Source organism: Lutra lutra, chromosome 15 (assembly GCF_902655055.1).
Source record: "Lutra lutra chromosome 15, mLutLut1.2, whole genome shotgun sequence".
Classification (NCBI taxonomy): Eukaryota; Metazoa; Chordata; class Mammalia; order Carnivora; family Mustelidae; genus Lutra; species Lutra lutra.
Window position 1 is genome coordinate 16,433,818 of NC_062292.1, and position 14,670 is coordinate 16,448,487.

Consider the following 14,670-nt stretch of genomic DNA (forward strand, 5'->3'; position numbering starts at 1 on the left):
GAGGGCAGAATTTTACTCTGAGCTGAAGTCAGACCATTCGAGAATGCTCTCTCTGCCTCCAGTGGTGTGGGATTTCTTAGAGGGCTACCAGGATTATCAAGGTCGAGTCAGCACTTGATGGATGACTGAATAAGCAAATAGAGAGGGAGGAAAGGTAGAGAAAGGCAAGAATTGCCTATTCCAGTCCTGGGGCAGGTGTTAATGAGCGAAGATTACATTTTGCACGTAAGTCACAGACAGAATATCTTTACCAAGGTCCAGGAGTCAACAGAAATTATATAGGATTATAACAGCCCTTGAAGAATTTAAAATAATCTCTCCCAGATAATATAATGGACATTTTAACTTTACATTTCTGAAAGGTTTTACCATGAATCACTGTACACCAAATTAGATTCCAATGGAAGGCAGTCTCTTACCAAATACTAACAAAGTTAAAGACACATTGCCTAGTGTCCAGTAGTTGAGAGAAGAGGGTATTTATCCTGCATGGAACTAGCTACATGACATTTATATTTTGAGAAATAATCAGTTAACCTTTTTGCCGCAGCTATCAGTCTCAACTTATTGTAAAAAACACTTGGTTAGGTTTTAAAATTGGAACTTTTAAAGCAGTATCAGGGGAATAAATTTCCAAGCGTATAAATCTGTAATACAGGATAATAACTACCACTGTCCGATCACACTTCTCAAGTCTAACCCAATACTTGAGACTCCTAAGCATGAAGATCAAGGCTAAATCAATGTATACTACAGCTGAAGACACTAAGCCAGCCATCTCAGACAAAGAAGCATTAATTTCACATATGCCATATTGTGAAGTGACTTTTCCAACAGTGAGATAGGATATAACGGTATGAGTACTAACTCAGGAGTAGAGCTTACATTTTTAAGTTCCACATCTGGAGGACCACAGCCAACCAGCTGAGAAAAGGCTAAGGAGGCCATCTAACAATCCCCTAACCTAAACAAATGTGAAGGGAATTTTAGCTCAAGTCTAACTATAAAGTGAGGTTTAAATTAGGAAGTTCAGGGGGCACCTGGCTGGCTCAGTCGGTACAGCATGCCACTCTTGATCTCGGGGTCATGAGTTCAAGCCCCACACTGGGTGTGGAGCCTACTTTAAAAAAAAAAAAAAAAAAAAAGAAATAATAAATTAGGAAATTCAGGGTTGTAGAACAGTACTTCAGAGTGAAGGACAGGGTGTCCATAAAGAAAAGGAGTTTTATTAACAAAGGCCTGGGATTTATGCAAAGACAGGCCGACATGAGCACAGGCAATCAGGAAGTTGTAACAGACAGAAAAAAAGAGAAGAGGAAGACTCATTTCAAGGACAAGAGAACACCACACAGGTGCATCACATTCTGGTAAGAAGACGCCATCAGTTATGTTTGTGACAGACAAGGTGTTGCATGTTCCAAGGCTTTGCCAACTGGCAAAGATAGGCGCCCAAGAAATAGTTTTTTTTTTTTTTTTTTTTTTTTTAAGATTTTATTTATTTATTTGACAGAGAGAAATCACAAGTAGGCAGAGAGGCAGACAGAGAGAGAGGAGGAAGCAGGCTCCCCGCTGAGCAGAAAGCCCGATGCGGGGCTTGAACCCAGGACCTGGGATCATGACCTGAGCCGAAGGCAGCGGCTTAACCCACTGAGCCACCCAGGCGCCCCCCAAGAAATAGTTTTTGAAAAAAAATATGCTTTGTACCCCCGCCTAGCTGGTGAGCTACTTGATCACATGCTTTGTTAGATTCTCCTCTCCATCTAGCACAGTGCTGGGAACTTAGTATTTGCTCAAAATTCATTAGTTAATTGATTTCTCCGCCTTTGGCATCTTCAGTAAAGCACAATTCACAAGGCAGAGTCATCTTTTCAGGAACGTGTGAGCTGCCCATCCCCTCGAAACGGACAAAGGCAAAGGAGAGGAGAGAGGGATGAGAAGGGTGCTAACATTTTGCCAAATTAATGAGGGGATATATTGGTGCCCACAATGTGCTGGGAAATACAAAAACAGTCATAAGCCTGTCTCGGAAAAGCTTGAGCAAGTCTACAGGGATTAGAACAGTTGCTGAATTTATGGCACCCTGGGAACCTCTATTTGTCAAGTGCCACAGAGGCAGCCCTGACACTGGCACAGGTGAAGATGAATTTTCATTCAGAGCAGCGAGCCTTCTGACTCCATTAATCCTCAGGGTTTTGATGATGAATTTCTTTCTTTTTTTATTTTATTTATTTTCACTCTAATGCCTCCTCCCACTGCCCTGTAACAGTGTGGAAGGAACAGAACAGATGGTGCTTTACGTGGAAGCCCGAGGGCTCATGAGGATACAAAGCCTGCCCACTCTGAAGTCACATGACTGCACGTGCAAGGAAAAGCCTTGATTTCCCCTGGGAGACACAGATGCAATGATGTTAGTATTCCCAGTGGAGGGAGAGGAGGGGAAGGCTAACAGGCCATTTACAAGGAAGACCACACTTACACTAATATACTCTTCAGCAAGAACTGTGTTTAATCACATAACAACAGGAGGACTGATATCTGAAGATTAAAAAACACCAAAGTGAAATAGAGGCAAGTAAGGGTTTTAGTATGCTGTTATGCAAAGCCTATTTAGAATGAACTAGTGAAGATGTACAGTAGTAGAATACTGGCCTCCAGTTAACCTGCCATTGGCTCTGACCCAGTTTTAATCGGAAGAAGCCAGGATTTACAACCTGCTTAAGGATGGAGTTTGACAACTGCTATAATCAGAAGAGCTGTCAACACAAGGACAGCTGTCAAGCCAAACTGTAATTCATAAAAAATAATAGCTAAGCCCCTAAGATATCCCCAACATTGTCTGTACTTACTGGATTTAACTATACTTACAGTTTTATGAAAGTTACAAAAATAGGCTAAGGGTCCTAAAATCAAATAAGATCAAATAAAAAAAAATAGCTATGGAATACCTATTAAATTAAAAAGGTTAAACAATACTAACTGATTAAATGAGTAAAATATGCCCAGCAGTTCCCTAGCATGTAGAGTTTAATAAGTGGTTGTTATTATTATTACATGCCCAACTCCTGTTTGATGACCTTAAAAATTGGCAAAAGTCTAGTGACCTAGTAAAAAAAAATCTTAATTAAAAATGAATCACTCCTATAAGTGATTATTAATGAAACTTAAAATCTTAATTTCATGAAATATTCCTGAGTTGTCAGAATATTTTAGTTTTATATATTTGTAATGTCAAAACCTCTTAACTAATGATATTACTTTAGTGTTTAATTATCTTGATTATAATATACATGGTATTTGTTTTGTTATTCTGCAATGAATAATATAATCTGAGAGACAGAAATAGAGGTTGTTTTACTAGATCAATTTTGGGCAGGATTCTTGAATCAGAGATAATTTTTATTAATGTCACAACTCTCAGTGAACAGAAGCAAGAATATAAAAGCACATGGAGGGCGCCTGGGTGGCTCAGTGGGTTAAGCCACTGCCTTCAGCTCAGGTCATGATCCCAGGTCCTGGGTTCAAGCCCCACATCCGGCTTTCTGCTCAGCAGGGAGCCTGCTTCCTCCTCTCTCTCTGCCTGCCTCTCTGCCTACTTGTGATTTCTCTCTGTTAAATAAATAAATAAAATCTTAAAAAAAAAAAATAAAAGCACATGGATGGGCACAGATATGGATAAAGTATAGTTTTGAAAAATAGCCTTGACTCACTAAGGCAACCAATGATAAAGAATTTTAATTTATTTTATTTCTATAAAGGATTATCACCCAGAAAACAATGTCTGCTTTAAAAGGATACCAGGACTGTAATTATTTATGAAATTACGAAAACAGAACTGGAAGTGGAATCAGAAGACCTGGACAAGTGCCTTGGCTTTGCCACTACAACCTGTATTACCCTGTCAAGGTCACTTGGCCCCTCCAGACTTCAGTTTTTCACTTGCGAATGCAGAAAACAAGGCCTAGGTCAGATTCTGTTGGAAAAGTTAAGAGATTATGTATATGAAAACAGTATCACTACCACCACCTTATATTTATCTGGGTTTGGGGCTCTTTTGTGTCTAAGCATTTTATTAGAATATTTATAAATTAAATACAGAAGAGGACCAAACTCATACATACAAATTTTCTTAAGATAAATTTATCCATATAACTAGCACATAGATGAAGAATGAGATCATTATTAGAATCTCAGAAGCACTGCTGCTCTGTTAAGCCCTTCCAAATATCACCTATCTATTACCCCAAGGAAACCAGGATCCCGTTTACTAATGCTGGAGATGAGTTTTTCCTGTTTTTGACCTTTTATTTTATTTTTATTTTTTTTAAAGATTTTATTTATTTGACAGACAGAGATTACAAGTAGGCAGAGAGGCAGGCAGAGAGAGAGGAGGAAGCAGGCTCCCTGCTGAGCAGAGAGCCCGATGTGGGGCTCTATCTCAGGACCCGGGATCATGACCTGAGCTGAAGGCAGAGGCTTTAACCCACTGAGCCATCCAGGCGCCCCTGTTTTTGACCTTTATATAAGTGGATACTTAGAACTCTAGTGTCTGGCATCTTGAACTCAAGAGTGTGTGAGATTCACCCGAGGTGCTGTGTGTAGTTACAGTCTTTTTTATTGCTGTATAGATTTCCATTGGAAGAATATTTTACTAGATCAGATTCTCATAATTCCTGAATCTGAAGATTTGAGTGTTTCCTCAATTACAGAAACTATCAATAAATATATCTTCAAATATTAATTCTTACCTAATTTCTCCTAGAACTCCTACTTAAAAATGCTGGACTTTATTATTTTACACTCATGGTCTCTTCCACATTTCCCTTTATCTTCTGTACTGCCTTTAGAACTACCTTTCTGTTCACCATTTCCTTTTTAAACTTCTGCCAATTCTGCACTTTAACCTATCCATTGTAAAATCTGTTTTGTTTTTTTTTTTAATTTATCAAAGTTCATATAGTTCTCTTGCAAATTTATCTGTTCTTTCTGGGAAAGTCTTGTTTTTGTTTTTCATCCATTGATTTTATACAAACTCCTGGTAATTTCTATCCAGTACTGAAGTTCTTCAAAGTCTAATCCTGAGGTTTACTATGCTTGTTGACAATCACTTAAGTAGATTTTGTAGTTTTGGAGTATAAGCTCATTTTCAGCAGGGCTTCTTTCTGTAGGACTTCTGTGCTGCCCTGGTTGAGGTGGTGCCCCTCAAGAGAAGTTTAACATCTGCATTCCCAGGCCCCTCATGGTACCAGCCTGTACCCTACGGTGCAGGTTATGTTAATTTCTTCACTTGATGGATTTATGAGACAGTCAGAGTATAAATTTAAACCCCAAACTCACATGAGATGCCCCCCCCCCCCCCAACTCAAAATTCTGGTGAGTAGCAGGTAAGCTTCTTTGTCTTCCTTCCTTACACTGTTGGGCCAACTTTTTCTAATGTAATTACTTTTTAAAAAAGATTTTATTTCTTTATTTGAGAGACGGTGATAGACAGAGAGGGTGATAGAGCAGGAATGAGCAGTAGCTGGGAGGAGAGGGAGAAGCAGGTTCCCAACTCAGCGGGAAGCCTGACACGGCGCTCAATCCCAGGACCCTGGATCATGACCTGAGCTGAAGGCAGATGCTCAACCAACTGAGGCACCCAGGAGCCCCCATTTTTTTTTTTCCATTTTTTTTTTGAGGGTATAGCCCTTTGAGTGTCTGGCTTATGTGCAGGGTCTCCATTCCAATGCCTCATTATTTCTCATTCAGGAGCATCCTTTCCAGTGGCACCACTGAAACCCAAGCCCATAGTTTTCCCACTTAGATGTGGTATTAGCTCACACAATTACCATTATGATTATCTCATCCTTGCATTTTGGGTGGGAGTTCAAGACACCTAAAGTCTGGGGACATTCTTTCACCTTTAAATTAGATTTTTGGTGTATTTTATCTAGCAAATGGCAGGTGCTTAAAAATATTTGTTGAATGAATGACATAATTAAGAAAGTAAGTCATATTCACAACACTAATAGAGCCTATGATATGATTTCAAGCAATTTAAAATTAATTTTCAGATAAATTATACATAACACTCAATGTCTCTTCCATATTTTATATATATATATATATATATATATATATATATATATATATATATATAAAATCTCCAAATAGAGAAGTTATTAAAGGGCTTATAGGAAAACCTTTTTATTTATTTATTTATTTATTTGACAGAGAGAGAGATCACAAGTAGATGGAGAGGAAGGCAGAGAGAGAGAGAGAGGGAAGCAGGCCCCTTGCCGAGCAGAGAGCCCGATGTGGGACTCGATCCCAGGACCCTGAGATCATGACCTGAGCCGAAGGCAGCGGCTTAACCCACTGAGCCACCCAGGCGCCCCCTAGGAAAACCTTTTTATCCTATGCTTGTATCCCAGCCCTGCAATTCCTCTTACCTCAGGCAAGCAACACTGGCTTTTTGTGTATTCTTCTTTTTTTTTTTTAATATTTTATTTATTTATTTGACAGACAGAGATCACAAGTAGGCAGAGAGGCAGGCGGAGAGAGACAGAGAAGCAGGCTCCCTGCTGAGCAGAGAGCCCAATGTGGGACTCGATCCCAGGACCATGGGATCATGACCTGAGCTGAAGGCAGAGGCTTTAACCCACTGAGCCACCCAGGCTCCCCTTTGTGTATTCTTTTGAGGTATCTTCTGCAGTTACTAGCAAATACGCACAGATATATTTACGGTAGCACACTATATACACTGTTCTGTACCTTAATCCTTTCACTTAACAATGTATCTTAGAAAATTTTCCATATTAGTATATAAATAAAATACAGCTTATTCTGAAGCCTATCAGGAAGACTTTTGGAAAATTCCAATCCTGTTGCTATCTAAGAAATGTATTTTGGCGTATGTCAAGCTTAAATGGACACATTCCCACCTCCACAGAGGTGCTCACGCCGCGTGGTTAGCTATGGATGATGGTGACTCGTCTACATTTTCAGGGGCGCATTCAGTCTGCCTTAGCTGTGTCTACAGTTTCTGGATGGAGAATGGAAGGAAAGCACAACCCAAGCCATAGAGAAGGCACTAAAAATATCTGAATGGTGGATGAAACAGGAAAGAAGGGGATGAAAATCAGAACTGGGTTATTAGCAGAGGATGTGGCTACACCGGCAGGGGGTATCTCTCTAAGCAAAGCAATGAACTCTGACCTAATGGCAAATATTTTGGAGTAAAAGAAGTTTGCTTCTTGAATTCAGACATCAGGAAAGAGGGGGTAGTCCTGAACTTTGCACTGAAAATGCCATAATCACTGTGAAGTTTCTTCCTTCCCCTAATTATCTGTGCTTGTCTGACTTAGGCCTGCTTGTCCCAAACTGCCATCACAACTGTGGATGTGGCTAAGAAAAGTTTTTTCCTGGGTCAAAAATTAGGGTTTAGAAGAGCCAGCTCTTGGTGAAACCAGAGGCGCTAAATGCCAGGATAATCACATAAATGTGTCTGAGGAGTGAGCGGTAAGTGCTGTGGTAAGACGCAAGGGAAGGGACTTGCTTTTGTCTCAATTCCTAGTAAATCTAGAGATGTGGATTTGAATTTCCAGCTCCGTTAGGTAGGTTTATTAACTTCTTTTTTCCTCATTTACAAAATGGGGAAACCAAAGCACTATTTTTAAAAAGATTCATCTACTTATTTATTTATTTGAGCGTGAGAGTGCACAGGTGCACACTCACAAGCAGGGGAGGTGCAAAGGGAGAGGGAGAGAAAGAATCTCAAGCAGACTCCCTGATGAGTGTGAAGCCCCACTCGGGGCTCACTCCCAGGCCCCTGAGATTATGATGCGACCTGATACCAAGAGTCAGAAGCTTAACCTACTGAGCCATCCAGGCACCCCACCACACCCTGTTTTAGAGGGCTGCTTACAGAGGGGGCCTAGAGCTTACTTTTCTGTATACTGCATTGTATATGTACATTTTTAATGGTTCACCTTTCAAAGGCATTTGATAACATAAAATACGTATATATGTATCAAGGTGTGTATGTGTGTAATTTTAATTAACAAATATTTTAAGTATGGCATACGGAGGAATATAAAGGCTAATAAAACAAATTTTTGGCTATGACAAGTAATGCTGCAATAAATATTAATCATGTCTCATCACATCCATGTCCAGGAATATTTCTAGGTTATATAAAGAGAAGTGGAACTGTTGGGTTGTAGGGTATGTGTACCTTCAATTTCACTAAATTTCGCCAAAGTCATCTCCCAGGTGGTTGTGACAGTTGATACTCCTCGTTACCAAAGTGTGAGTGTTCCTGTTGCTCCACGTCCTCATACTAGTATTTGTAGATGTTTACTTGTTGCCAGTTTGACCAGTGTCAAGTTACATCTAAATGTCATAATCTGCATCCAATGATTATGGCTGGGAGACGGTTCTCCAAGGGACTCTTCGTGATTCTGTACCTCTTGAGAACAAAGGTAATGACAGCTTCTGTTCCAGACTCTTTTTCAAGGATATGTGTGTGTAGTGAACAGCCTTGGAAAATGGAGGGAGTGTTTCCTTTCAGGGTAGATCCCTTTTTTTTTTTTTTTTTAAGATTTTATTTATTAACTTGAGAAAGAGAGAGCGCAAGCTCCAGCACGAGTGGTGGGCAGGGGGAATGGCAGGGAGAGGGAGAAGCAGGCTCCCCTCTGAGCAGGGAGTTGGATGACGCAGAGCTTAATCCCATGACCCTGGGATCACAACCTGAGCCAAAGGTAGACACTTAACCAACTGAGCCACCCAGGCGCTGCTAAGCTCAGGATTCCCAAGGTATGATATACTGTGTATGTATTATCTACCTGGGCTGTTCTGCTTACGTCCCACGGAACTCAAAAGGAAATGACAGACACACACACACAAAAAAGGAAATGACACAAACATCAAGTTCATACTGCTTGCTGTACTGTGTAACAGTCTTGTGTTTTTTGCCAGAACCCAGGAAACTATGTTAGGCTAACTTGTGAGTTTGTAAACAGGGTATAATCGCAGATTAGTCATAGTTATTGAGAGTGATGAGTGGGGCGAGCATCTTTTCTTGCTGTTTATTTGATATTTGGCTCTTCTCATCTGTGAACTATCCATTTTGGGGGCCTATTTTTCTACTTGATTGTCTTTCTTATTGGCTAGGTATATGTTCTTGATATAAACTGAATAACGATCTTATGCAGGTTATTTGCATTTCAAATACCTTCTCCCAGTCTGTGCCTTGCATTTACTTTGCTCATACTATCTTTTGTCCAACAGAAGTTTAAAATTTTAATGTACTTATCATAATTTAAATTATGATTTGTATTCCTGAATGTTTTCTTTCTTTTTTTTTTTTTAATTTTTTACTTATTTATTTGACAGAGAGACACAGCAAGAGACTAAACACAAGCAGGGAGTGGGAGAGGGAGCAGCAGGCTTCCCGCTGAGCAGGGAGCCCGATGCGGGGCTCCATCCCAGGACCCTGCGATCATGACCTGAGCCGAAGGCAGAGGCTTAACCAATAGCCACCCCAGTGCCCCAATAAGCCATTATTTACCCCATTCATCTAAAAGTTTTTAATTTTGCTTTTCTTTACATATGCATTCAATTCACCTAAAACTGATGTGTATGGGGTGCATTGTTTGGTTATCTACTGTTGTGTAACAAACTACTCAAAATCTAGGGGCTTAAATACAACAATATATTATTTTTCATAATTCTGTGGGTTGAATAGCTAGTTCTTTTGCTTCAAGGAATTAATTTTTAGTTTGTTGATTTTCTCTATTGTTTTTTTTGATTCTCTATTTCATTTATTTCTACTCTAATCTCTATTATTCTTGCTTTCTTTAGGCTTTGTTTGCTCTTCTTCTCTAGTGTCTTAAAGTGGAAGATTAAGTTAGTTACTAATTCAAGATTTTTCTTCTTTCTTAACATAGGCATTTACAGCTATAAATTTCTCTGCAAGCACTGCTTTAGCTGCACTCCATAACTTTTGGCATGTATTATCTTCATTTTCATTCATCTTAAAGTATTTTCTGATTTCTCTTTATTTCCTCCTCCTTGACCCACTTGTTATTTAAGAGTGTGTTGATGAGTTTCCTCATATTTGTGAGTTTCCGTGTCTTGACATCTAATGTCATTCCACTGTGGCTGGAGAACATACACTGTACTATTTCTATTCTTTTAAATTTATTGAGTTGTTTCATGGCCTTCAGATTGCATACCCTGAAGAACGCTCTATGTGCACTTGAAAAGAATATATATTCTGTTGTTGGATGGAGTGTTTCTTACAAGTCTGTTAGATCTGGTTGGTTTATAGCGTTGTTCAGGTCTTCCATTTCCTTGTTCACCTTCTGTTTAGCTGTTCTATCCATTACTGAAAGTAGGGTGGGGAATCTCCAACTATTATTTTTGAAATGTCTGTTTTGAGTTTTTTCTTTAGTGGTTGCTCTAGGGTTTACCGCATAAGTGGTTTAAGTCCAGCTTCAGATTTATACAGTGATATGTAGAAACATTACTCCCATATATCTCTATTACATTTTCCCTCTTTTGGTGGTAGTGTTGTTATACCTGTTACATCTATTAATGTAACAAATCCAACAAGACATTATTACAATTACTTTAACATCTGTAGTTACTTTCTTAACCCACTGTTGCTTTGTTCTCATCCATCTCCTTTGGGCAGTTATTGGCAAATATATTATACTTGTATATGTTATGGGCCCAATAATACATTATATACATATTATTTTAGACATCACTTTTTAAAATCAGTTAAAGCAAGAAAGGAGGAAAAAAGTGTGTATTTATACTGGTTTTTTTCTAACTATATAGTTGTATTTATGAGTGCTCTTTATTTTTTCATATGGATTTGAATTACTTTTTGGGTCATTTGCTTTTAGTGGAATATTTTCCTTTAGTACTTCATGTCAGATAGGTCTGTCAGCAACAAACTCTCGGTTTTTGTTATCTGGGAAAGACTTTAATACATCTTCATTTTTGAAAGGCAGCTTTGCTAGATATAGATTCCTTCTGTTTCCATAAACAGATATTCAAGGTCAGAACACAGTGGAATAACATATTGAAAGTGCTCAAAGGAAACCACTCAACTGGGCCACAAATTATCCTACAAACCAACCCAAATTGTGGCTTCTTTAGAGCTCTGTGTTTGGTACTTGTTCGTACTGATGAAGGCTCCTCCCGGATGTAGTGTTCTCCTATGCTCTCCACTACTCTTGAGACTACCCTTAGCCTTGAACTTCTCCAGGCTCTACAGCAAATGAGGTCAGTTCCTTTGGGAAGAGATTAGGAGCTGTTTTATAGTGTGCTTCTCCCCCTAGGCAAAATCTCTGAGCCAGATTCTAGAGCTGGGAGTGGGGACAGCAGCAAGCTTCTCTTTGAGTGACACCCTTCCTCCCCCTGCTCTAGGAGTTGGTGCTTGGTGGCAGTGTCGGGGCAGCCTGGTTTGCCTCTTGCAGCACGGAGCCATTACACCTTGCGAGCCAAGGCAAGGGTGATCAGGGCCTCAGTACTGTCAGTGTACCACATCCAAGCCTCCGTTTCATGAGGGGATGCTGGACAGAATAAGGGAGCCTCCATCTCCTGACTGCACTTGCCCAGGACTTAGCTCTTTATATTTATGTTCTACTTTTTGATATATAATCAGGCCACGGACGTTTCCTTGCATTTCTAGTTTATTATGAGTTTTTATCAAAACAATCATATTAGCTAACATTTACTGAGTACCTACAAGGTGCTGGACATTGTCCTAAGCACTTCACATAGATTAGCCCATTATATATTTATAGTATATCTCTATATCTCTGAGGTTATTATTATTACTCCTATCTCACCATAAGTAAACAGATGCACTGAAGTTATTAAATAATCTGTCCAAGTTCAGTAGCAGAACTAGAGTTTGAATCCACAAGTCTGGCTTAAGAGCCTGGGGTCTTAATCACTTTTGTGTATTGCTTCTTTATATTGCATTCTGTACTGAAGTTCCTCAATTGCTTTTTCTGCATCTGATTTTATTTATTTATTTGATAGAGAAAGATCACAAGTAGGCAGAGAGACAAGAGGAGAGAGAGGAGGAAGCAGGCTCCCCGCTGAGCAGAGAGCCCGTCCATTCCAAGACCCTGAGATCATGACCTGAGCAAAGGCTTAACCCACTGAGCCCCCCAGGCACCCCTTTGCATCTGATTTGACCAAATGGTTTTCAACAAATTTGTTGTGGCAAACTACATTAATAAATGCTTAAACTGTTAAATCATCTTTGAATTCCCAGGATAAATTCAACTTGATCACATCTTTAAAAAAATACGATGGATTTCATTTGCTAATATTTTATTTAGGATTTTTATATATATGTTCAAATGTGAGACTGACCGTGCTGGTTTTGGTACCCAGGTTATACTAGCTAAACTCAGAGATAAGTTGGGCCATGCATTTGGTGATATTCCATCTTCATTATTAGGCTGATAAATATAGTTAGCATTAACAGCTAGCCCAATAGTTTAGACTCCCGGACAACCTAGTGAGGTTTCTGACACCCAAGCAAAGGCTAACAAGCAGTGAACAAAAATGTCTAGGGGCATCTGGGTCATTTACTACTGAACGGTGGTCTAGGCTGGGCAAAAGAGCCTAATGTATTTATTCTGTTTCCCAAAGTCTGAAGGTGGTTGATCCTTAATCTGATTTAAATATTGATGGTTGTCTTTTACTCAACCATATTCACGCCCAAATAGAATAAAAGTAAGGATACTTTACTAAGTGCTTTATTTACAAAATATCTCAATATCTTGTATCTCACTGAATCTACCCAGTACTCTGTAAGAGCCACATTATGTCCATCCTACAGATTATCTTCTATGTTATAGGTAAGTTAAGTGAAGATTACTCAACTAAGCTAATTGGTAAGTGAAATGAGTTAAAAAATCAAATCTATTTTTTCTTCACTTCAATTACATCAAGAAAGTATTTCTCGTAGGAGAGACTAGAGCTCCTACAGTGATGATAACTAGCACCTCAGTTGTCACTGACAATACCAAGAATGAAATAAAGAATTTTCAAAGGGGGACTAGAGGAGCCTCCATTTCTGTTGATGGTATAGAAAGGCTCAACTTACTATGAATGTTCCCTTAAGAATTTTAATGAATCTCCAACTTTAGAAGTTATTAATATATTTTTATACAAAAAATTAGTGTATTTCTGCTAGTGACCATTTTCCTTTTTAAATTTGTTTTTATATTATTTCTAAAAATTCAAGTATAATTAATAACAGTGTTATACTAGTTTCAGATATACAATATGATAGTTCAACAATACTATACATTTCTCAGTGTTCATCAAGGTAAGTATAGCCTTAATCTATTTTACACATGTCACCAACCCCCCACCAATCCCCACCTCCCCTCTGGCAACCACCAGTTTGTTCCCTGTTGTTGTTAATTTTTTAAAGCAGGCTCCAGGCCTAGCATGGAGTCCAACATGGGGCTTGAACTCACGACCCTGCGATCAAGACCTGAGCTGAGATCAAGAGTCTGACACTTGACTGACTGAGGGACCTAGGTGCCCCTGTTCTCTGTACAAGAGTCTGTTTGTCTCTTTTTTCCTTTGTTCACTTGTTTCTTATGTTCTTAGTTTCTTAAATGAGCAAAATCATATGGCATTTGTCTTCCTCTGACTGACTTATTTCACTTAGCATTATACCCTGTAGGTTTCCCCATGTCATTGTAGATAGCAAGATTTCATTCCTCTTTTGTGGCTGAGTAGTATTTCCTAGTGTGTATGTGTGTGTATACATAATACACATATATACAATATCTTCTTCATCCATTCACCTATCAATGGACACTTGGGTTGCTTCTGTATCTTGGCTATTATAAATAATGCTGCAATACATATAGGGATGCATATCTTTTTGAATTATTGTTTTCATTTTCTTTTTTTTTTTTTTTAAAGATTTTATTTATTTATTTGACAGAGAGAAATCACAAGTAAGCAGAGAGGCAGGCAGAGAGAGAGGAGGAAGCAGGCTCCCTGCTGAGCAGAAAGCCCGATGTGGGGCTCGAACCCAGGACCTGGGATCATGACCTGAGCCGAAGGCAGCGGCTTAACCCACTGAGCCACCCAGGCGCCCCTTGTTTTCATTTTCTTTGGGTAAATATACAGTACTAGAATTACTGGATCAAATGCTAATTCTATTTCTACTCTATTTCTAATTTTCTAAAATTATAAATTTCTAAAATTCTAATTCTATTCCTCTCTTGAGGAACCTCCACACTGTTTTCCACAGTGGCTGTACCAACTGACCAGGCATTTTTCTAAGTACTACATAGGGTTGGACGAAGTTGAAATAAACAAATAGAGAAAACTTTCTACTATGATTATTAATAATTTGGAAATATCTTACCGTAATGTAAAGCTGTTTGACCTTCATTATCCTGTAAAAGAAACAAATAACACAGTTTAGAAGTTTACATTATTACAGAAGTATGAAAGTACATAAGCTACAGCAAATATATCCGATGCTGAAGCTCTGTAGGTTTATCAGACACAGTTCTGTAAGCCTTCCAGCGACGCCTGACCAAGCTCTCTACCGTGGAGAACAGGAGGTTGCTGAATGGCAACCTGAGCATCACAGCAGCTACAGCAGAGTCCCAGGACAACCAGGCTCTA

General features: G+C 39.1%; 1 protein-coding gene across 3 annotated transcripts in view; it reads right to left on the reverse strand.

The window, feature by feature from the left end:
• The window catches only part of ACBD6 (acyl-CoA binding domain containing 6), a 208,437-nt gene that overhangs the window by 9,384 nt on the left and 184,383 nt on the right, over positions 1-14,670 (reverse strand). For all 3 annotated transcript variants that reach the window (XM_047704719.1, XM_047704721.1, XM_047704720.1), the window contains one exon: positions 14,405-14,435. In XM_047704719.1, the coding sequence (XP_047560675.1) occupies positions 14,405-14,435 (31 nt within the window). The remainder of the gene's footprint in view (positions 1-14,404; positions 14,436-14,670) is intronic.